Source organism: Oncorhynchus tshawytscha, linkage group LG30, assembly GCF_018296145.1.
Source record: "Oncorhynchus tshawytscha isolate Ot180627B linkage group LG30, Otsh_v2.0, whole genome shotgun sequence".
NCBI classification, from domain to species: domain Eukaryota; kingdom Metazoa; phylum Chordata; class Actinopteri; order Salmoniformes; family Salmonidae; genus Oncorhynchus; species Oncorhynchus tshawytscha.
Genome location: NC_056458.1, coordinates 15,524,390 through 15,549,768, shown reverse-complemented (window position 1 = coordinate 15,549,768; position 25,379 = coordinate 15,524,390). Strand labels below are relative to the sequence as shown.

General features: G+C 42.4%; 2 protein-coding genes across 2 annotated transcripts in view; one reads left to right on the top strand and one right to left on the bottom strand.

Annotated features, from left to right (window-relative positions):
* The first annotated feature begins 594 nt into the window (after positions 1–594).
* On the top strand, positions 595–6,715 carry agtr2 (angiotensin II receptor, type 2). The gene is made up of 2 exons (XM_024394271.2): positions 595–1,779; positions 4,198–6,715. Exon 2 carries the CDS (start codon positions 4,246–4,248, stop codon positions 5,353–5,355), a length of 1,110 nt encoding a protein of 369 aa, XP_024250039.1. The 5' UTR covers positions 595–1,779; positions 4,198–4,245; the 3' UTR covers positions 5,356–6,715.
* A 1,110-nt stretch (positions 6,716–7,825) lies between these two features.
* The window catches only part of LOC112250235 (teneurin-1-like), a 180,122-nt gene continuing 162,568 nt past the window's right edge, over positions 7,826–25,379 (bottom strand). The window contains exons 24-32 of the mRNA XM_042309579.1: positions 23,276–23,642; positions 22,375–22,885; positions 21,343–21,515; positions 20,356–20,591; positions 18,214–18,507; positions 17,692–18,082; positions 13,641–14,861; positions 11,310–11,452; positions 7,826–11,179 (exon numbers count right to left, since the gene is read on the bottom strand). Of these exons, the coding sequence (XP_042165513.1) occupies positions 10,424–11,179; positions 11,310–11,452; positions 13,641–14,861; positions 17,692–18,082; positions 18,214–18,507; positions 20,356–20,591; positions 21,343–21,515; positions 22,375–22,885; positions 23,276–23,642 (4,092 nt within the window). The 3' untranslated portion in view covers positions 7,826–10,423. The remainder of the gene's footprint in view (positions 11,180–11,309; positions 11,453–13,640; positions 14,862–17,691; positions 18,083–18,213; positions 18,508–20,355; positions 20,592–21,342; positions 21,516–22,374; positions 22,886–23,275; positions 23,643–25,379) is intronic.

Genomic DNA, 25,379 nt, shown 5'->3' with positions numbered 1-25,379 from the left:
GGTGAGTAATGTCTACATCCTCCCTAATCCTAATGAGAGATGGTTGTAATGAGATCTACAGGACAGATATCCTCCCTGTTACCCTGACACCAGGTCACTACTCTCCCTCCATACCTCAGCCACCGCACTCAACCTGGACTCAGGGGTAGATGTAGTATAGTAAATGTAAACCGGGACACTCCAATTAGTGTAATATGTTACGTTTTGTATGGTATGTATTAATTTGTGGATGTTCATCATTCATTTTGTATATGTTACAATTTACAGTTTGTATGATGTTACGAATTGCAATTCGTACAATATGATAATTTGCAAAATGTATATGTTACAAATGACAATTTATGGCTAACGTTAGCTAGACTATGGGGTAAGGTTAAAAGAGTTAGGTTAAATGGTTAGGGGAAGGGTTAGTTAACATGCTATGTAGTCGCAAAATAAAAGTAAGTAGTTGAAAAGTTGCTAATTAGATACAATTGTCATTGATGACCTTTTGGTTGCTAGACGTTCGTGTTATAATACCAACCACCCTACTTTCATTTTTGCCCTTAAATAACCTTCTGTTTTATGTAACCATACCAAATGTAACAAATCATACTAATTTGAGTGTCCAGGATTTACATATACTACATTACGTCTAGTCTATGAGACCAGGCTGTCACACTACACCGTTCAACAGTAGACATGGATGATTAATCTCCTTACTGATCGCACAACGTCTAGTCTGGCAGCACCTTACCCAATCACTGCTCACCTTTTGAGAGGGTTCTTGTGTATTGTTACAAATCAAATAATCATAATGCTCAATTTTCTGTAATTTCAGAGCTGTAATTTCTGTAATTTCTATTAAGCTTTTGACACCATAACACTCAAGATGCAGTCAATATGATTTACAGCAATCAATATGATTTACAGCAATCAAGATTTGCAATTGATGTCATCCTTCATCATGCAGTTCAATTCTGGACTGGCCTCTTTTAGGGAAATCAAATCAGCAGCACACGGGGTGTTGTAGGTTGAGGAGAACATCTCTAACTGTTCTTTTATATAATGTGTGAGATTTTCACCATCCACTCTGCACCCCCAGTAAGATTCTCTTGAACTCTGATAGAAGAGTATTGGACTGAGCCTGTGTATGAGGTGCTAATCCAAACTAAAACCATATCATGGGATTTATAGGGGCAATCTGCAGTTCGAATAATAACAAAGTAGGCACTCCACCACTGATTTGGTAAACAGCTGAGGCATGGGGCTGGAGAAATGTAACCACTCCCAGAGTCACGGATAGAGCTATGGATCGAAGGACTGACCATCCATGATATCAAAAGTATAGTTTTATTCATGATTTGAGGCTGTACAGTGTTTGTTTACATTTACATTGTTTGCAAACATTGGGGTAAAACAAGTTTATTTTAGGTTCTGATCGAGTACGACAGTGGAGCTAAGCTCATAAGTTATATTCTTCAAGAATCAATGGGTCTATATCATTAATTTAGAAGTCGAAATATTGATGTTTTAACTGCAGATTGTCCCTTTAAGTGCCCCTGTACTATGTCTCTAGACGTCAGATTGTTTTTATGAGGGGAGCAGGACATAGAGGAGTGACGAATGCCTGGCCTGGCCCATAATGCTGGCATGTGGTCAAGTTCCTCTTTCATAGACATGGATGACTCCCTATGGGCCAGTGAGGATATAAAAACCACAGAACCAAGTCTTCATACAGCCAGTGTTCAGGCAAACACATCACGGGACTAACTTTCACTGAACAGGAGAAGATATAAGGTAAATTGACTTCGTGTGAATGTTATAGTGGCTTTGAGATGTTTAAATAGTCATTTTTATGTTATCTTGGAAGAAAGTTTTATATCTCAGGGATTCATTCAGATTTTACATTCTAATTGTATTGCAGAGAAATTGTATGTAATCAATATTCAAAATAATGCTCTCTCATACTTTAAGTCTCTGTTATTAGCCTCATTATTAGTGCAGAGTATTTTAAAATAACTCTACAGAGAATATTTTAGTGTTTTTCTCAATTTCAAGAGCTGAACTGTACTCTGTTAAGAACTCCTTTCACAGGTTTAAAAGTTTAACATATTGCTAGAACGTTTTGTCGCACTAAAGTTGATACAGTAGAACTGTGATAAATGGTTTTCAATATGTAAAAACGGATGATACATAACACACCGAAGGTATTCGATTTTCTATACCCAATGTGACAAATGATTTATATTTGGTCATAAATTGTATCTACAGTACCTCCTCCAATTATATTAGTTTCAATTGACACTCAGTGTACAAAACATTAGGAACACCTGCTCTTTCCATGACATAGACCAGGTGAAAGCTGTGACTCCTTATTGATGTCACCTGTTAAATCCACTTCAATCAGTGTAGATGAAGGGGAGGACAGGTTAAATAATGTTTTTTTTTTTTACATGGATTGTGTGTGCCATTCAGAGGGTGAATGGGCAAGACAAAAGATTTAAGTGCCTTTTGAACGGGGTGTGGTAGTAGGTGCCAGGCACACCAGTTTGAGTGCCTCAAGAACTGCAACGCTGCTGGGTTTTTCCACTCTCAACAGTTTCACGTTTGTGTCAAGAACGGTCCATCACACAAAGGACATCCAGCCAACTTGACACAACTGTGGGAATTATTGGAGTCAACATGAGCCAGCATCCCTGTGGAACGCTTTCAACACCTTGTTGTGTCCATGTCCCGACGAATTGAAACTGTTCTGAGGGCACAAGTGGGTGTAACTCAATAATAGGAAGGTGTTCCTAATGTTTTGTACACTCAGTGTATTACATATGTAATAAATATTGAGATATAAATGTAAATATATTACATACATGTGAAATACTTTCATATAGAATAAAGCTATCCAAATCACCTTATCATTAATGTTGCTCTACTTTTATCACACTTTCAAATACAAAATGTGTTTTTTTTAAATAATAGGTAAGATCTCCCGAGGAACGCAGCAACCAGCCAGTCACCATGCTATGCAACATACATTACTTTTCTATACTGCATGTGCTGCTTGTTGCTTAAACCAGGGGTTCCTAAACTTTTTCACTTGGGGACCCCCTTCCAGCATTGGGGAACATCCCGCGTACCCTCTGCGTGTGTGCGCCACGTCTATTTCTGTGGGCACAAGCACTGTTTATGACACAAACTGTTCACCCCCCTTTTGGTGGTGGACAGAATTTGGCAGGTTTAAAGCTTATTTCCTGCAATTCTACACATTTTGTAATGGGGTGCAAAGAAAATTGAGTAGTTTTAATGCAAATTATCTTGCACTTCTATACATTTTGCCATGTGTTAGAGTGACCAAAAAATTACAACAAAATCTATGGGCTAAAAAACCTAAATAAAAAAACGTTAGCTGACATGGGCTAGTTGATCTGGACATTTGACAAGTTATAAATAGCTCTAGAAGGTATGCAATGACTGACATGACAAGAGGAACTGATGATTCACTACCTCATTTCGAAATTGGACCTTGTGCATTCTACTAATACAACTTTCAAGAGTGATTTTAAAGTCGGACTGAGTTCCTCACAGTTTGGGAACCATTGGCATAGACTACTGCATGTAGGGGAGTTTCTCATGCAAAGGGACACTGGAGAGGGGATTATGTCCAACCCCAGAACCCCCCGAGCCCTCTAAAACAACCAACCACATGTTCCTTCTGTCTCCTCCTATATAACACTATCCAGATGGACTCCAGCCTGCACAGAGGAGGACTATCCAATACATATTCGCAAAACAACACCATCCAAATAGCAAGTCCCAAATGGGCTGTACAAATGTATTTCTTTTTCCATTAGGTTCAGGACAAATGAAAAGGGTTTGGGGATTCTTACATCTGCTGTTAGAGGGGCTAGAAAAATACAGAATAACACCCTATAATACGATTATTTTACATACGGCTATTATCACAAAAATATTTGGCTGTCATCAGAATGTAATATATTCAGTCTTGGCTGAGAACACCTAATTCTTCAGTTGGCCCACCCTGTATGTGTCTACTAACATTGAGCAATTTCTTACCATGCTTGCCAAAACTGTCTCATTGTGTTTTAGTTACTGACTTATTGCAACTAGTGCATGTATTTTAGGTTACAGATATTTGATTTTGTTAGGAGACTTTGTTTCTCTAATTTAAAATGTTGCTGATTTTCTGTTATCTTATAGGCCTTAGTGGGAGTTGGCTGTAAAAGCAATCACGGACACAGAGTACCCATGGCATCGACACACTCTAACCTCTCAATGGCCACCAACTCGTCAGAAGATCTAATGATCAATTCTTCCTCATGTGATTCCATCTCCCCCTCTCTGCATCAGAACAAGCTGATCCCCACCATCTACAGTGTCATCTTTGTCCTTGGTTTCGTGGGCAATATCTTGGTGGTGTTCGTGTTATGTCAAAAGTCCAACCGTAAAACAGTGGCCAACACTTACATTGTAAACTTGGCCCTCTCAGATCTGTTGTTCCTGATCAGCCTGCCTTTCTGGGCAATCTACTACTCCTTTGACTACAACTGGATGTTTGGTGGGCTGATGTGTAAGCTATGTGGCTGCCTCCTCTCCCTGAATGTCTACGCCAGCATCTACTTCATCACCTGTATGAGTGTGGACCGATACAGAGCCATTGTCTATCCCCTCCAGTCTCAGTGCAGCAGGAACCTGTGTCGGGCACGAGTGGTCAGCGGTGTGATCTGGACCATCGCCGGCCTCATGACCATCCCCACCATGGCCTTCCGAGACACCTACCACCTGAAGGAGCTGGGGGTCACGGCCTGCGTCCTCATCTACCCACCTACCCAGCCCTACTGGTTCCCAGGCCTGGCCCTGACCAAGAACATCCTGGCCTTCTTGGTGCCCTTCACAGTCATCGCCAGCTGCTACTGCCGCATCGGGAAGCACCTCCTGGGGGGACAGCCCAGCCTGGACAAGAGTTCCAGCAACCTGGACCGCGTAATGAAGATGGTGGTGGCTGTGGTGCTGGCCTTCTTCGTCTGCTGGTTCCCCTTCCACGTGCTGACCTTCCTGGATGCCCTGAGCACCCTGGGGGTGATGCACAGCTGTTGGGTGCGCCAGGCCATCATTACCCTGATGCCCTTCACCCTCTGCCTGGGCTTCTCCAACAGCGCCATCAACCCTTTCCTCTACTGCTTTGTGGGGAACCACTTCCGGGAGCAGCTGTGGCGGCTGTACGAGGAGAAGGCTCCCAGGCTGTCCCAAAAGAGAGACTCCATCAGCACCAGGCTCAGCTCCTTCTCTAGGAAGCTCAGCGACCTCAAGGACACAGGGCCACTGGAGACTCTGGACCAACACAGTAGGGGCCCCTAGTCTAAGGAGGTTACATGGCAGGACTATGAGAGGCCTGTCTGTCAGATGTGTAACAGTTGACACCGGGGATCCTGAATAACCCCCAGGCCTAGTCTCCAGGGGACGTTAACCCCCCTATCTACTCCTAATTAGGGACAACCTGCAGGCTGGACAGAGGGAATATAAACATAGATTTAAATGTCAGTTTAACATCCCATGCCACCAAGCTCATGTTAGGGGGAAGGGATATTATATCACCAAATCTACAGTATATGTGCTGGGTAAACCTGTCATGTTTTCTGAGATACACAGGCCAGTGTGATAATAAGTGTGTGAAATATACAACTACAGTGTATGTGCCTTTGTACTAGTTACAATAATGTGGTATGTGTATGTTGTTTTTATTGTATATAAGTAACAAAAATATGTCAATGAACACAGCCTTCTAAACGGCAAGAAAAGGTCCATGCAAACATCTACTGTGAACTGTATAATTTGTGTCTCTTGAACCATAATTAACATTGTATTGTGTCAAATGTACAACCCTTATCAGGATACGCTATGAATTATATGTTTTCCAGTCACTCTTCATTTGATATAACAGAACAATGAAAGCCAGACAGTAATGGCAGTCTTCTTGGTGTGAAAACAAAACATATATTCAGTTATGGCCATGATCAAGTTGAACATGGGAAAGCCAGGACTTGAGTTTGCATCACATTGTAGCAATTTGAAGATGCATTTGATTGTTTGTCATACAATCACAACTTGCTGTTTTTTTTTCTCCTGACATTTCTGTTTGCAACAGTAATGGAGACAAGGACATAGACTGAGTAACAAGCATTGATATAGGCAGTTTTACTGCCGCTCTGTGGCTGGGTTTGAGAACTGCAGGTGCAAAGGAATTCTCTCTGATTGATAATTGTGTAGTTTTTACTTCAAATTGTAGTTTTAGTTATTAAAACCCTTCCAGACCCATCATATTATCAACTAATATGGTCTGAACATTACAATGAACAGAATAGGGAAAAACAAATCAAGGTGACGTACATGTAAATACAGGTACTGTACTTCAATGTTGCATGAGAATGTATAGTGTATTGGACATATTTGAGGTTTAAGAAGGCTTCTGAAGTTTGTAATTTCCACTTTGAAATTTCAGATTGATTTTACCTTTCGAAAAATGTGTCAACCCCTACAATCTTCTTTTCCTGAATTAGAATTCACATTTCCTGTTGCTGCAGGATTATTTTCCTGTTGTAGCAAACTGGCTCAAATTAAGATCTTACATCTGTAAGCCTATGTGTGATCTTTTCTTTCCTCTTAGGATATGATATGATTTCCTGTTGATGCTACCGTACTGTAAATACTACCATACCGATTGTGTGTCAGTGCTATTCATTCATAAGTGATGGCAAGCTTCAGTGTGATAGAGCATGTGTCCGTTTACCATGGAGCTATCAGCAAGGCCACTACTGAGAGGATCCTGGGTGCAGTGGGGAGAGATGGGAGCCATCTACTCCGAGACAGTGAGAGTGAGGCCAATACCTACCGCCTATGTGTTCTGTGAGTACTTGAACAGTATTGTTGATCCATCGTAGGTTTAGTTATTACCATTTTGATTGACTTTAGCTATAAATTCACATTTGCATCAATGCTGTTGTGACGAAAACTCATCATTTCTCAGCAAGGCGGTGGATAACAACTTTACAGAATGAAAACAACAGATGGATGATATGACATGCCTTTTTGCATGACAAATACGCACCTGTGTTTCTATCTTTCTGATTCATGCTCATACAGACGGGTTGTTCCATTTAATTTGAGCCCAATTTACACAGACTACCGAATACCATACATATTGGACTGTAATGTACTGTACAGTACGATTACACTTAATCACTTTTCATTGAATTGCTGTTATCATATTTTTCAGCTATTTTCACTTAAATATTTTTCTGTTATTTTCACTGAAAGATGCAAAGATGTCTATACCTACAGTATTCCAAATCAAGGAGGGGCCCTGGAAAGTTAAGATAAATAATAAACATGATATCAATATCCATTGGTTAGCAGTAGATTACCACATGGGAACACATGAATTACAACAATATACTGTACATTCATACATATGTTCTTACAATCCAATTATAGAAAGCACATCCCTTAGGAGGTATGGCCTCAAAACGCTACAGAACATACAATATTATAACACGTTAATGTGGTATTAGTGACAAAACCTCAGTTATTTTGGAAATAGCTAATTATCCTGACTTGACCTGAATGAACAGAAGGTGTTTCTGTGTTTCAGACGGAGGGTAGAGTACAGACACGATTATTCAGGACGATAAGGAATCTGATAGCTGCCTTTGGAAATCCATCTGACAATGCCCCTCCTCTACCCTGTGGAAAACCAACACACTAACACTGACCAGCAGTACCTATGAGATGATGGCTCCTCTTCAAAGATACACACTTTGACAACAATATATATATATATATAAAACAGTGAAACCATTCAATTTAAACAATTTCTGTTTGATTATTTTCATGGACCAGCTAACAATTTAAACCACTGAATACACTCATATTATTTCATAATACAATGAAAGAAACAACATCAAAACATGGATAAAGAATTTGCACATTTATTTATTAAAAGTCAAACCTTCAAAGTACCTTGTTTTTAATATGAACTTTCCACACCCAATATATTAACTTCTCATTATTTACACCCACTTCCTGGAGCACTTGCAGAAAATACATGCCTCTTGGTCAAAGCCCAGAGTAGAAAATGCAATCAAGCGATATCAGTGTTTTCATACCATACAAATGTATCTTGGCAATCACACTGTCTTCGTTCTCGGAGTTACCCAACTGAGACAGTATCATCAATATGAACACCAATGGGCAGAGCATTATTAATTATATGGAGTACTATCAATTCATTTACCCAAAATATGTTATATAGTATACCATATAGCCTATATTTTGTACAATTCATTTTTGCAATACACCCCAATGACAATTAAAGTAAAAAACAACATAAGGTTGCACAGAATTCTATTTTTGACAAACTGGACAGTATTAAAGTGAATATCAGAATATAGGGTGTTTTGTCTTCGTACTCCATGCTTTTGGTTCAGCCTTTTCCACAGTGTTAATGTTTCATTTCTGTATGAGAAGCATGGAAAACAAATGTCAGTACACAAACCATACACATCCCCATTACAACAAATCCTTAACAATACAACCAAATTGTGGATCTGGGATAACTGGACAACCGTTGACTTGTTAAATCCCTCTTCTCCAGCTCCAAACATGTCATACTCTGAGCCCAAAATGAATACACAATAAATAGTTCAATATCATCCCAGACTTGAAAGTTTGTCTTTGGGAATAAGAAATAATGAGGATTCTTAGATGTTTCAAAGGACTGAGTAAACAATTGACGAACTAAGGCTTGTTTAATTGGGGCTGCATTCAAAATATTTCAGCTGTTGTGAAGATGGTGTAATGTTATGCACATCTAATTTCCTCAAATGTTTGGTGGAATACTAGATGCTGAGGCATACGGCATAAAGTACTTTTTACAGAAGAATGACATGCTGAAACACAATGTGACTTTGTTGTAGTAAATTAAGCACAGACCAAATACATGTTGAGTAAATATTTAAAAAATGGATGTTTCCAGACTTTTAAAATCTGTTTTAAACAGCTACTCAATGTGTGCATTTCTCTTTGAAAAATCCTCCTCCACATTCACTTCATTTGACCCGTAACTAGTACACAGTCAGGCTCCTGTAAGCTACCCACTGTGAATGTGTTCTATTTTCTTTCTGCTTTTCACCCTGTTCTGATATGTAAAGTCTATACGACCCACTTGATAACTGTAAGTGGGCCTTCTCCTACATGTATGGACATTTTTTACAAACGTATCATCGTTTCAGTACAATTCTTACATAACTCATTTGTGACGTTTGGATTTCACATTGGCGGCAGAGACGTATCTACTGCACTGTCTGCCAATTGACTTGCTAGCTCAGATATAACTGATCGGGACTGGGAAGGAGTGCCTTGTAATGGCATCAGAATAATTAAGGTACAATGAATGTAATATCTGTGAATTACAATATGAGGTTTTCTGTAACATTTACACTATGATTTAGCACTTTGCACAGGGCACTATAGTCTGCCCTGAAGCGCCACTCCATAAGGAATCTAGTCCAGTACATAAATAATAACACTTTTCATGGTATGGAAGGAGATGTTTTGATTAAATTGTCATCCTTCAACGTTTTTTTAAGAGCAGAAAGGCACAAGCTCCACCCAGATAATACATTATATTTTACAATAAGCAATTTGTAAAAAAGTAAACTGTACTGTACAGGTTTTCAGCATGAATACTTTTTCCTGTTGCTCTGTGTAACTCCAGTGATCAATTCTATTGATAGGATTAACGATTAATAATCAGTAACAACACATTATTAAGTTAAGCACTTGTATCTCGCTAAAGCACTTGCTATATACAATGTCATGTGTCTAAACCCACACAATCTACTCCATTGTACCACCAGAACTTTAAATACACAGAAAGCAGCAAAATTCCAGATGCCAGTGAGTCTCATAGTCACAAGAAGACAGTAGCTGTCACTGCCATTTCTCAAGAGATCGCAGACAGATATGCACTGTATAAACTGAAATGACAGCAATTCACTACACTGTTATAGATACAGTATGTATAAAGATTAATTATATGGTAATGAACTTGATACGGAGTCTGTCATCTCAGATTCAGCATATCTAACAGCTTACAAAGTAGGTCAAATTACATAAGCTAGCCAAGTAACTCCAAAATGATAGACAGTCAAGAGTTTCAAATGATCAATTCATTCTCAGAAGAAACAAAACAATCAGAACACAGGTGAAACAAAATACCATCATTTGTCACTTAAAGGCAGTTGTCTTTTTTTTGTATATTTATCGTCATCATTCTAGAAAAAACGGTACAACAAATCATTGTATGTCTAAAAACAGACTGTCTTTGGTGAAGGGGAACCCACGGCAGTAGTGAAGCACGATGCCGCTGTTACCTCCTCCCTATTTCACTTTGCCTCATGAAGTGAATGTTGTTGGCACTGTCAGAGAGCTCCAGGTACTGCTCCACGGGGAGCACGAAGTAGCCGTCATAGCCGGGAACCTGTCCAGTGGTGAGCAGCTGCTGCCTCTCTCCTTCTGTCCAGAGCCTGGAGCCCTCCTCTCCTTCCTCCAGCCTCCTCTGCTCGATGACCCAGGCCTGCTCCACCGCCCTCTGCCGGGCCACCTCCAGCACATGCTCCTTCTCCTCTTCCTCTGTGGCCCCGTAGCGGATGTTGAAGCACAAAGTCCCGTGCTGCATCTGGATGTCAGCGAAGCGCCTAGTCCTCCCATCCACCGCCGTCGTCATCTGGGACACGGTCACGTTGACGCCGTTCTCCAGGACGCGACCCGCTCCGTTGTGGCCAACCACTCCCAGGTCCCCCTCCAGCAGGCCAGGCTTGACAAAGTAGTGAGTGTCCAGACCGTTCACCGTGAAGTGCAGGCCGGATAGGTAGAGCGCGTTGTTTAGGACTGCTGCCACACGCCGGCTGTCCTCGCTTGCAACCCCAATGATTTCGGTGGTGACAACATTATCTCTGATGGCGAACTTGACACCCTTTCCAAAGATGGAGGAGATGGCAGAGAAGCGGGGCCTCCGGCCATGCCACGCCCCCAGCTGACCAGTCATCTTACTCATAGGCAGTCGGTCCAGAGAGATGAAGTTCTTTAGGTGTTTCTGCAGCTCGCACTGGATACCCAACAGAACCTGGCAGACAAACACACATGGGATGGTTATCTAATGATAATAAGGATTTTTAGGTCATCTAATATCTAAGGACCATACATGGCTGGAGATTAGGCTCTGTTAGACTAGGCCTAGTCTAGGTTTAGCTCACCTTGCTAGGGTCCCAGTCTTGTGTCTTGGTTTGAGTCTTCATCATTTCGTAGGTTTGCTCCATGCTCTCCACCTCCGGCTTGGGGTAACCAGGGACAACGTTGTGGAGCTGGAACCCAAACAGTTGCAACCAACTGCTGATGTCTGAAGACAGAAGGTATTGAGGAGTCAATGACAGGGCATTGGATTTGAGCTTTTGTCATGCAACCCAATTGAAACCATCCTGTCTAATTATCTGTCTACACTGCGTGAACAATTATTAGAAAAGTGAGCATTCTGTTCTTACCATTATTTCTATTCACATTTTCCAACTCCAAACCACATAAACTTGAATGCTTATGGGATGTAATCATTTTCAGGTGATATGTATTTGTGTAATGAGGGACGGTGTGGTGAAAGTGAATAACACCTTATATCAAGGTGTGCATAACTATTAGGAGATTTAACTGAAACTGAAAAGTCAAATGGTAAAATGCCTTTCAGAGGGATGCAACACTCTTCAAATAGCTCAACTATTGAGGCGTGACCACCGGACAATCAAACGTTTTGTTGCGAATAGTCAACTGGGACGAGAAGAAAAGACTCAAATTAACTGCAAAAGACTTAAACGTCAAGCTACCAGGAACCCATTATCCTCCAGTGGCACCATATTCCAGAACTGAGAAGAATTAAACGTCAAGCTACCAGGAACCCATTATCCTCCAGTGGCACCATATTCCAGAACCGAGAAGAATTAAACGTCAAGCTACCAGGAACCCATTATCCTCCAGTGGCACCATATTCCAGAACTGAGAAGAATTAAACGTCAAGCTACCAGGAACCCATTATCCTCCAGTGGCACCATATTCCAGAACTGAGAAGAATTACACGTCAAGCTACCAGGAACCCATTATCCTCCAGTGGCACCATATTCCAGAACTGAGAAGAATTAAACGTCAAGCTACCAGGAACCCATTATCCTCCAGTGGCACCATATTCCAGAACTGAGAAGAATTAAACGTCAAGCTACCAGGAACCCATTATCCTCCAGTGGCACCATATTCCAGAACTGAGAAGAATTAAACGTCAAGCTACCAGGAACCCATTATCCTCCAGTGGCACCATATTCCAGAACTGAGAAGAATTAAACGTCAAGCTGCCAGGAACCCATTAACCTCCAGTGGCACCATATTCCACAACAGAGAAGAATTAAACATCAAGCTACCAGGAACCCATTATCCTCCAGTGGCACCATATTCCACAACTACAACCTACCTGGAGTGTCCAGAAGTACAAGGTGTCAAGTGCTCAGAGACATGGCCAAGGTCAAGAAGGCTGTAACACCACCACCACTGGATAAGATTCACAAGTTTGGGCAAAGAAATACCCGAAGACAGATTTTTCAAAGGTTTTATGGACAGATGAAATTAGTGACTCTTGATGGACCAGATGGATGGGCCCATGGCTGGATCAGTAATGGACACAGGGCACAACTTTGAGTCAGGCGCCAGCAATGTGGGGGAGGGGTACTGGTATGGGCTGCTATCATTAAGAATGAGGTAGTTGGACCTTTTCTGGTTGAAGATGGGACTGAAACTCAACTCCCAAACCTACTTCCAGTTTCTGGAACATTCTTTCTTCAATCAGTGGTACAGGAAGAAGTTCTCAGCATTCGGGAAGGCCATGATCTTTATGCAGGACAATGCTCCATCACATGCATCCAAGTACTCCACTGCTTGGCTAGCCAGCAAGGGCCTCAAAGATGCCTGAATAATGACCTGGCCCTCTTCCTCACCTGACTTAAATCCTATTGAGAACTTGTGGGCCCTTCTCAAACGTGAGATTTACAGTACGCGAAGACAATACACCTCTTAACAGCATTTGGGAGGCTGTGGTTGCTGCTTCAGCGAAAGTTGATCGTGAACAGATCAAGAAACTGACAGACTCCATGGATGGAAGGCTCATGGCAGTCATTGAAAAGAAGGGTGGCTACATTGGTCACTGAATATTTTTGAAAGGCCAAAGGTTGTATTTAATTGTCATTTTGTGTTACTTATTTGTTACACTTTCTCAAAAAAATAGAGAATTAACAAGTGAGTTGGGAGAAATTATTTTTGTAATTTAGTTGCCTAATAATTGTGCACACTTATTTATTCCCCAGAGAAAGACAAAACTCCCTTTTCCTTTGTTAAACATTCAGGTTTGAGGTTCAATAACATTTTGGATTGACTGAGAGCATTGTGTTTGTTCAACAATAAAATGAATCCTGAGGAATATAATTTGCCTAATAATTGTGCACGCAGTGTATATCTCCTAAGGAACATGTAGTGGATCTCATCAACATTAGTCTTACCTGTAGTGAACTTGGTGACATCCTGTAACTCTGCAACAGGGTAGTTGTTTTTGAAGGAGTAGAGGTTGAAAGGCTTGGGGTTGATACTGAGCTCCGTCCACAGGTTATGGTTGGGAGTGGTCCACCTCCCAGCCACCACGTCATAGTCCCTCCTCCCCAGGTGGACCAGCTTGGTCAGCGCATCATAGAGACCGCCCTGGAACCCGATGATCAGCAGAAAGGAAGGGTTTGAGTCTTGGTAGATGTCTCCGTAAGGGGTGTAGAGCATCTCCTTGACTATGTGTCCTTGGCTGCTGAAGATGGCCAGTGGCGTGCCAGAGTTATCACAGGCTACGTAGTACTCCTCCCCGCTGCTCAGCTCCATGGCGATGAGGTGTCCCTGCAGGTCGTAATAGAGCGAGGTGATCTCAGAGCTGGAGTGGTTGTACATGTGGGTCACCCTGGTGGGTTTGGTCAGGTCGGCATAGAAGTACTGCAGCTGCTGGCCGTCACTGGTCCTGCTGGCCACCCGCCTGCCCAGGCCGTCGTAGCGGTAGTGAACACTCCTCTCTGACACTTTGTCAAACGCTTTGGCAAGCAGCCCGTTGGAGTTGTAATCAAACATGACATTGCCCCGCAGGCGAAGAAAGCCATCTTCATCCATTTTGTACTGAATTTCTCCGAGCCGTGTTATGCGGTCTCGTAAGTCGTAGCGCAGCGGCGTTAGTCTGGCACTGTTGCCATGACTCAGTAAATTAATGTTGCCGTTGAGGTCGTAACTATAGCGCCACTGTGGCCTATCATTCACCGACACAGCCTGGAGCTGACTATCAGCATCATACTCGTATGAGTAGCGTGTTATATTGTTATCCACACCAATCCTGATGTCACAGATAGTGATGCGGCCCATGTTGTCATACTGCACTGTCATCCAGTATGCAATAGACTTCAGGATCTCGTACTGGACCTCGATCACTTGTCCGTTGGCATTAAATATCTTAGTGTGCTTCATGATGTGTGTAGTGATTACTTGATTGAGGTCATAGTTTATGACACTGAATTTCCCAAACTGTTCAATTCTTCCTGACACATCAACATAACGGTAAAGGTCAATGGGAAGAGGGGTTTCATTAATCATGGCCTGCATGCTGGTGACCCGGAAGTTATTATAGCTGTAGTCAAATCTGGCATTCACCAGGCCCTCCACACTAAACCTGTAGATCTGTCTCCCAACCAGAGGACCTGTGGGGAGAATAATCACCATTAAATTATCCGTTAAAAAACAATGAAACGTCATATCTGAGTTATAAAATGTATGTTCATGACTCTAGCAGCTCTTTAAAGTTTGAAGCCATCCATATCATCAATAGCAGAGCAGAGATGCCTGAAGACTACCAATACTAATTCAGGTTATCAAACGGCTTTGTTCACACCCATATGGGTTGCACATAGTATTGCTTAGACTGAACTAACTAAAGCAGAATGAAAGACATTTTAATTACTTCTTCTGTCCTTAGGAGATGAATATTACATGGTGATAGTATTATGTGACTGCAAATTAAGTTGGAGGCTGTTGACCTGTCATGCTTGAAATTGCAGATTGAATGACAAAGCAATTGAATGGCAGTTAATTAATGTGGGCTTATTCATTCTCCCAGTCAGCTCTGTAAAGGCCTCTAACAACATGCTCAATACCTTCACTTGGCTCTCAAAGCTGCTCAGGAACTCACAGAGCAACAAAAAAAGGCCTAAAGTCTGATACTTAGTGTAGGTGTGCACAAGGTTAATTAATTGTTATCTACACTATTGAAGTGATAAAGTGTGTAATATATATATATATATATATAAATAACATCAAAGTAGGTGAAATATAAGTAATTCGTTTTAATGAAGGTATACAGTACATACAACTACATTATCAAAAGTATGTGGACACTGGCTCGTCAAACATCTCACTGCAAAATCATGGGCAATAATATGGAGTTGGTCCCCCTTTGCTGCTATAACAGCCTCCACTCTTCTGGGAAGGCTTTCAACTAGATGTTGGAAAATTGCTGCAGGGACTTGCTTCCATTCAGACACGAGCATTAATGAGGTCGGGCACTGACATTGGGTGATTAGGCCTGGCTCTCAGTCAGTGTTCCAATTCATCCCAAAGGTGTTCAATGGGGTTGAGGTCAGGGCTCTGTGCAGGCCAGTCAAGTTCTTCCACACCGATCTCGACCAACCATTTCTGTATGGACCTCGCTTTGTGCACGGGGGCATTGTCATGCTGAAACAAGAAGGCCCTTCCCCAAACTGTTGCCACGTAGTTGGAAGCACAGAATCGTCTATAATGTCATTGTATGCTGTAGCGTTAAGATTTTCCTTCACTGGAACTAAGGTGCCTAGCTCAAACCATGAAAAACAGCCCCAGACCATTATTCATCCACCAAACTTTACAGTTGGCACTATGCATTGTTGCAGGTAGCGTTCTCCTGGCATCTGCCAAACCTAGATTTGTACATCGTATTGCCAGATGGTGAAGGGTGATTCAAAGCGTTTCTACTGCTCCAGAGTCCAATGGCGGCGAGCTTTACACTGATGTTGCTTGCTGACTGACGTTGCTTCCAGAGGCAGTTTGGAACTCGGTAGTGAGTGTTGCAACCGACAGACAATTTTTACTCGTTAAGTGCTTCAGCATGCGGCGTTCACGTTCTGTGAGCTTGTGTGGCCTACCACTTCGCGGCTGAGTCATTGTTGCTCCTAGACATTTCCACTTCACAATTACATCGCTTACAGCTGACTGGGGGCAGCTCTAACAGGGCACAAATTTGATGAACTGACTTGTTGGAAAGGTGTGATCCTACGAAGGTGCCACGTTGAAAGTCACTGAGCTCTTCAGTACAGGCAATTCTACTGCCAATGTCCGTCTATGGAGATTGCACGGCTGTCTGCTCGATTTTATACACCTGTCAGCAACAGGTGTGGCTGAAATAGCCGAATCCATAAATTTGAAGGGGTGTCCACCTACTTTTGGCAATCAATGTACACCATATCAAAACCAGCATGTAAAAGTCCATAATTGAGCCAGCCAAATCAACCAGCCAGGCTATGTATTCTCAAAGATTCTCATTCATGCTCTCGTCTACCATCATCCCTCTCTCTCTGCTGTCCCTGATTGCTTATTTCAGCTTCAAATCAGACTTATTGTGGCCAGCCAGTGGAGGACCTGGGATGCTATTAAGAACACGTTCATTTCAATTCGTTAGAAGGAAATGGAGGTGGATTTGTGCAGGGGGCCTAGCATGGAGACTGGGAGAGACTGGCAGAGTCTGGTGACCCCCAACAGCGAGACATGTAAGTCTAAAAAAAGGACAGAATAGAAGTCTGTAAAGCTGAGGAAATTGCTCATCAGTGCACAGCAGCACTCCCAATCTCCATCTCTTCAGAATGGGTTCTGATTTGGTGCCCTATATAATCAGTGTGCAATTCCACATTGGCTTTATAGGGATTTCAAATCCCTACTGAGTTCTGGAGACATTCATGGATTTTGCTACCAAAAATAGATATAAACTCAGCAGACTGAATAGGATATATCATTCTCATGGGTTAATTATTGGGGCCATATGCCAGAGGATATATTTCAAGAGGTGCTAATAGTGTATTTCATGGTGGTATACTCAATCTCTCAAAGCAGACTTATATGTCAAACTTTAAGTCTATTCTGACATAAAGCATTATCAGAATTGCTTATAGTGATTAGAGCTCACAATGAAGGATCATCTTCAGCTATGCCTAAAGGCCTCCTCATCTAATATAGCTTATATGGCTTATTGTCTTAAACTCCTGCAGAGGCACAACCATTTGTGGTTTTATTTCTTACATTAACCTGTCATAATACATTCCTTTATTAAAATCAATAAGCTCCTTTATGGCATCCCAATCATTTAGAATCCATCTTATCATCTTCTTTTTGTTATGTGAGGATCATACTTTATTACTGAGGTTTAACCGGCTTGTCTTCGTTTGTATAGTCATTACATGCTATTCCCCATCCAGTTAGCTAGAAGGTTGGTCTGTATTGCGGTACCTGTCTGTCTGTAGCGGATGGTGCACATGAAGCCCTGGTTCATGAGGTGGATGGTCTTCACCCCCCCGGAGGTCTCCTCGTAGGTGTAGGTGACCAGGGTGGTGTCGTACAGGATCTCTGCCAGGCGGGACTGGCGGGTGTAGCGGTAGAGGATACGGCGGCCAGTGCCCAGGTACAGGGTCTGGAGCAGACGGCCATCATGGCTGTAGTCGTGGATCACAGAGGCTCCGCTGCTGTCTGGTGGGCTGTAGGTGTTCCTGTAGTAGCCCACTGACAGCATAGACTGCAGGCTGTGACGCACCATACTGGGCATGGTCACAGACATCAGGTAGTCCGTGTGGTCATACTCAAAGGTGTACCGCCGCTGGCTGTGCAACAGCAGCATGACCGACTGCAGAACACATAAACAGAAGTGGATTAATGCTCTGTGCTACAGACTGCCACTTCAGTCATATCCATACAGAGAACAAACTAAAACAATATTTGTTCCGGATAAATCACGTCTAGCAAATAACTGAATACCTTCTCCAGAAAAGTGTAGCTCCATATCTTCCCATTGGTCCATGTCCTGGAGACCACCCTCCCATTCTCATACTCCAGTTTCTCTGACCAGTTGCCCCTCTGGATGCTGGTCACCAGGCCCGCTGGAGAGTAGGTCACATTCACCTCATTGTACTTGCTGCTGGGAGACCAGACGATGGGACGCCCCATCTGGTCATAGAGGATCCGCAGGGTGAACTTGCGGTGGTCGTCATAGATCTTGCCTACTCGTGTGGCTTGGTTAAAGTCTATGGACAGCACGTTTCTGTTGTGAGCCTGGGGATGGTGAGAGACAAGAATGATAGGTGAGTGAGTGGTACAGTCGTTCCTCCAAGTAACAAAACTAGATCTGTTGACTGGAAAACGGTTCTATCCCCGGAGATAAGAGCGATACAATCTATGTTATGTTTAAAAAACAGATCTGTGATGCTGATTCGACACAGAGCTTTTAAAGACTTTAGTGTGATGGTAAATGAGTGTTTTCACCATCACTAGAAATAGCGATTAAGACAGGCAGTAATGGAGCTGAATGCTCCCTCTCTGCCTCAGCTCAACTAGAAATGGGCCCTAAATGCTTTTATTTCATTTCATCCTAATTGGTAGGAGGAAGAAGTTAAACATTCTGCACAGTCTTTCCCTCGTTATCCTCCTTTCTCTGACAGTCATCATCGTATCTCCCTCTGTGCATGTTCTATGAAGTCTGGGATAGAATTGATTTCCCAATTTCACTGTCTGAATCTAAAAATATTCCACAAAAAAGTTCTAGGGATCCATAATATTCATGTCTATACAGTTGAAGTCAGAAGTTTACATACACCTTAGCCAAATACATTTAAACTCAGTTTTCACAATTCCTGACATTTAATCTTAGTTAAAATTCCCTGTTTTAGGTCAGTTAGGATCACCACTTTATTTTAAGAATGTGAAATGTCAGAATAATAGTAGAAAGAATGATTTATTTCAGCTTTTATTTCTTTCATCACATTCCCAGTGGGTCAGAACTTTACGTACATTCAATTAGTATTTGGTAGCATTGCTTTAAATTGTTTAACTAGGGTCATACGTTTTGGGTAGCCTTCCACAAGCTTCCCAAAATAAGTTGGATGAATTTTGGCCCCTTCTTCCTGACATGGTTTAGAAAGGAGGATAACGAGGGAAAGACTGTGCAGAATGTTTGACTTCCTCCTACCAATCAGGTTTGTAGGCCTCTTTGCTCACACACGCATTTTCAGTTCTGCCCACACATTTTCTATAGGATTGAGGTCAGGGCTTTGTGATGGCCACTCCAATACCTTGATTTTGTTGTCCTTAAGCCACTTTGGCACAAATTTTGAAGTATTCTTGGGGTCATTGTCCCTCCTGCAGCAAATCACCTCTACAACATGATGCTACCACCCCCGTGCTTCACGGTTGGAATGGTGTTCTTCGGCTTGCAAGCCTCCCCTTTTTCCTCCAAACATAACGATGGTCATTATAGCCAAACAGTTCTATTTTTGTTTCATCAGACCAGAGGACATTTCTCCAAAAAGTACAATCTTTGTCCCCATGTGCAGTTGCAAACCGTAGTCTGGTATTTTTATGTCGGTTTTGGAGCAGTGGCTTCTTCTTTCCTGAGCGGCCTTTCATGTTATGTCGATATAGGACTCGTTTTTACTGTGGATAGAGATACTTTTTTGTTGTGAATTTCCCCCCCCCTTTCCCCCAATCTCGTGGTATCCAATTGTTAGTAGTTACTATCTTTCGCACCAAAATGCATTCATCTCTAGTCTCCTCTAGAACTAGTCTCCTTCCTGAGCAGTGTGATGGCTGTGCATTCCCATGGTGTTTATACTTGCGCACTATTGTTTGTACAGATGTACAGATTTCACTTCGTCATTGTGTGTAGATGGGTGAGAAAAAAAGGGGTATGAATACTTTTTGAAGGCACTGTATATCTTCCACTTACCATGACCTGTAGTGTTATGGAAGAGTCATCAAAGTCCCGTAGGGAGACAATCGGTCTGCTGTACTGTACGTAACACCTTCAGCACACTGTTGTATTGTACCACATGGAGACATTCCTCCCACACAACACATATGGTGAGGGGTATTGTGCTCACACAGTCTGTTCTGTCTCTTCCTTACCCTGAGCCTGCGTTCGTAGGCTGTGTAGTTCCCTTTCGCCTGGTCTCTTCTCTGCCTCCACTCGATGACACTGTGAGCATTCTCGCCCGGAAGGGTGATGTTACACTTGCCCACCGTGGGGTTGACCACGCCCGCCGAGATGTGGGGTTCTGTGTTCAGGGTCACCTCCATGCCGCTGGCGAACGTCACCCACAGAGAGCCATCCGAACTCACACGGTACGTGTTTTGAGCATGCTCTGTGTGGGGACATGTAACAGAGTGAGTGGGAGAGAGAGAGAGAGGTTAACTCATGCAGTACTACAACAGGGACAGCCAACTCATACTGCCACTGTAGACTACATACCCTAAATGGCAGCAGTCAGGGGGAAGAGTATTATAATTAAACTGACTGTTGAATATGCATATTTCAGTAATACCACTGTGTTATCTCTTCAATAAAATACATGAATAATATTATTCACCACTTTTATTGAAGAGATAACAGAATGGTATATTATTGCACGTGCCATGTGACATTTCATTGGTATCTCCTTGAGTCACTATATTTCTACAAACCACTTGTGTGTCTATGTGAGAACAGAGGTGTGACCGTGCGAAAGGAGATTGTGAGACATGGAATAAACTCCGCTCTCAGCAGCTCTCTCACTTCTCTCTCACTTCTCTCTTCTTTGCTGTTTGTAGGAAAGTCCGTGTTTACTTCCTCACCAACTCTTCACACCTTTGTCAGACCTGTCATCTCATTTTTATTTGAATGCTCTATTAAATAGCTGTTGGGCCATCATTAAAACGGTTAACCTTGTAAAGGCATGCATGTGAACAATGCCTTAAGGAGACCGAAATAACTTAAGATATAGAAAGGAATGCATTTGCTTCATCATTGCTGGTGACATGCCTGACTTCACATGGCCTCTCCCCAGTGACAGTGCGGCATGATAATGAAAAAAAAAAAACGAGAGATGAAAAACTGACACGAAACCTTACTACTACCTTGGCGTAATGTATAGATAGTGCTGGCAGCAGAGAAGTTTGTGGCTGTGATGAATTTCTCCCGATTTGAAGTGTCTGCTTCCACCCGCACTGATTTCTCCATATTGCCGTAGAAACTGCTGACCTCTCCCGTTGGCAAGGTGACATTGATGAGATGACCATCAGAATTATACCTGGTCAAGGACACACACAGTCATATGACATCCTAACAAGGGCTGAAATCTGGGTCTTAAAATATTGTGACAACCTTGTATAGTAAAATGGAAACATTTACTGTGGATTCCAGAATATTCAAATTTTGGAAGGAGCTGAGCGCCTTCCTGTAGTTCCATAGTTTCACCACTGGGTGACAGTATAACAATGCTGCTGGAACAAAGGAGCCAATGAGGTTTGACCTCCAACGGCAGTCACTGCAGGACACTGAGGACAGTATTAGAATGGAGTTTGAGTGGATTTCGGCTTTTTCACAGGGACACAATAAAGGGGAGGTTGTATTGCCGATCAAACTAAATTAAAGGGAGGAAAATAAAGAGGCAGTGAAAAGGATTCTTTGCCCCTGACATCCGAACAGATTTTAAACCCAATGCGCCCCTGAACAAATCCCTCAAAATGCCTACGCAAACATTTTATATAATCACACTATTCCCACTTCTCTTTCAGGCTTTGATTCACCAACAAAAAGAAGACAATTTCCGCAGGCCAGCCTGTGGAATTGCCCCAATTAGAGAAAAACATAATTTAGGAAATAATCTTCTATTAGAAAATCCATTTATATTTCCTTTTTTTCTGACAATCTTATTTATATACCTTTCAAATTTCACATATTCCAAACTCTCTGAAAAACTGCAATACTGCAGCAAAATGTTACTGTATAATGGGAGTGTAGGTGGTGAAGCTCTTAAAGCTTCACATAGAGGCAGACAGGAATAAGAATTTGGCTGTGATATGCAGGATGCTAATAGAGTATATTCTTAAGCATAATTGTCATTGACGTCAATAGACAGACGGGAAGGAGTGCTGCGGAATACTCACTGATAGACCGTTGTCCAGGCAATCTCATTGCTCATGGTTGCCAGGAGACCTGAGTTGCCATGGTAGCTGATCTGCGCTAGGTCATGCGCCAGGGCGGAGACCTTCTTGAGGACGCCCCCATTGCTGATAGTGAGCCAATAGACCTGACCCCCGGGCACCAGCAGCCAGAGGGGCACGCCATTGGCATCACGGCGCACGTGGACCGCGGTGTCGTCGCTGGAGACCACGGCGCTCACGTCGCCCTCTCCTGAGTAGGTGAAGTTATAGACGTAGTCTCCGGTGACCAGGCTGCGGGTGTGGAGGTGGGTGCCGTTCACACTGAACAGATAGAGCTCCTGGTCCACCACAGAGGTGATCTCATACATGCTGTTCTGGTTGAGTTGGGGCCTGTTGGGGGACAGGGCCCTGATACGGATGTTCCCCAGGTCTGAGATGTACAGAGTCCCGTTAGGGGAAACAGCCAGGGACGAGGGAGCCTTTAGCTTGGCATCACGGGCATATCCACTATCGCCTGTGGAAAAAGGACAATGCAGAGATTGAGCACTCAACCAGCTAAGATAGAATACATTGAAAAACTATTTATGTATTTCTACTTATAATAATGTGGTGTTTGACAAGTCGCGATGTCAAATAAAATGTATATGAATAATACATCATAGACAAACTGAGTTGAGCAAAAGCAAAATGAAGTTGCAGTTCATCCCAGCCCTCTACTGAGATATTTCACACGTTAAAGTATCTTTGTTTTGTCAAGCTAGACTGATGCCACCATAACCATCATGCGGGCGGGTTACAATAGTTCCAAATCATTGCATGTCCATCCAGAGAGCCTCTCCACAGGTCTCTGATAGACTGCTGAAGTTAGTCTGAGGCATAATGGTGTTCACAACAGGGGACCCACCAGAGAAGCAGTCACAGTTGGGGTCGATCTTGCAGTCACACTCAGTGGGTGCCCCGGCCACCACAGAGATCTCCCCGTTGGTGGTGACCTGCTGGATGCGGTTGATCTTCCTCTCGTCCGTCTCAGCGATGTAGAGAGTGCCCTGGTGGGAAACTGCGATGGCTTTGGCTGCCTCCAGGGTGGAGTGGACAGCTGCCTTGCTGACCAGGTAGTGGTCGATCCCAGGGACCTGGCAGTGGATGGGCCGGCCCGCCACGATCCTCACCTGGCTGCTCTCTGACACCTGGATCACTATGTTGTTGTCCAAGATGTACAGGGAGTTGTCCATGGGGTTGACAGCCAGGTAGGTGGGCCATTCTAGACGAACCTAGAGCAGGGAAACAGTTTAACAAGTGTACATAGATGGGTGCCGCAAAGTTTCTCCTGAAACATTTCCTTTACAGTTTTTCTACTGTCTTTGATGATCTAAATTGCATCATATTGTAATGAATATTATGCAATGTTATGTAAAAGAAGTAGTCAGAATTGCACAGACAGAGCCTTCAGACAGTATTCACACCCCTTGACTTTTTCCAGATTTTGTTGTGCTACAAAGTGGGATTAAAATTGATTTGTCGTTTTTTTTTACGATCTACACAAAATAATCTGTAATGTCAAAGTGGAAGAAAAATTCTAACATTTGTCAAATATTTATAAAAAATACTGATGAGATAAGTATTCAACCCCCTGATTCAATACATTCTAGAATCCCCTTTGGCAGAGATTACAGCTGTGAGTCTTTCTGAGTAAGTCTCTAAGAACTTTCCACACCTGAATTGTGCAACATTTGCCCATTATTCTTTTCAAAATTCTTCTACTGTCAAATTGGTTGTTGATTATTGCTATACAACCATTTTCAGGTCTTGCCAAAGCTTTTTAAGCAGATTTAAGTCAAAACTGTAACTCGGCCATTCAGAAACATTCACTGTCTTCTTGGTAACTCCAGTGTAGAATTAGCCTTGTGTTTTAGGTTATTGTCCTGCTGAAAGGTGAATTCATCTCCCAGTGTCTGGTGTAAAGTAGACTGAATCTGCGGTTGAAATTCCCTGCTCGACTGAGGGACCTTACAGATAATTGTATATGTGGGGTACAGAGATGAGTTAGTCGTTCAAAAATCATGTTAAACACTAGAATTGCACACAGTGAGCATGTGACTTGTTAAGCACATTTTTACTCCTGAACTTATTTAGGCCATAACTAAGGGGTTGAATACTTATTGACTCAAGACATTTCAGCTTTTCATTTTTCATTCATTTGTAAACATTGCGAAAAGCATAATTCCACTTTGACATTATGCGGTATTGTGTTTAGGCCAGTGACACATTTTTTTCCAATTTAATCCATTTTAAATGTGGAAAAAGTGTAGGGGTGTGAATTATTTCTGAAGGCACTGTAACGCTGTGTAGACTTCTTGGGCAAAGTCTGTCAGTGTCATACATTCAGCAATATTAGGTAGGCCATTTCAAATAGAGGACATATTGTGAAAGCCGTATAATAGCATGTGACTATTGTACAATTGGTAATGTAACTAAGGTCATTTTTGTACGTGTGCTCACACTGCGTTCCCCTGAGACTCAGCTAAGGGCACACATTTGAAATAAAAAGCTCCAAAGTACAGTTCACTAAGCGTGAGTGGGATACTTAAGGGTGCTGGACAGTCCTAATAAAGAAATGTTCCCATATAATCACCCCTGTGTTTAATCGGATCATGAAAAACCATTCTTCCACCACAAATAATGGGTGCAAAGTGTTCCTGCACAATAGGGGTGAATGATTCAGATTGGTGGAGGATAAAATTAGTTGCCATCTCACCTTCAAGCACTCTGAGATGATCTGATGAAAGGGACTGTATAAATGCAAGTCAAGTCAATTGTGCATGAATGAAAGGGATCTGTTCAGGAATAATTTGACACTTCTCTACACGGGTAACAAAATATATTGACAGTATAGTGTCCACGCATTCAAATTGAAGGTGAGTTCTCCCACTGCAGCCATCATTTCAAAGCACATCTGTGTTGTGAGAGAAGCCTGGCAGCTCCCCCCCCCAAAAACAACGCTAATTGAC

Coding starts and splice junctions, on each gene's coding strand:
- agtr2 (XM_024394271.2), top strand. CDS start 4,246: ATGGCATCGACACACTCTAACCTCTCAATGGCCACCAACTCGTCAGAA.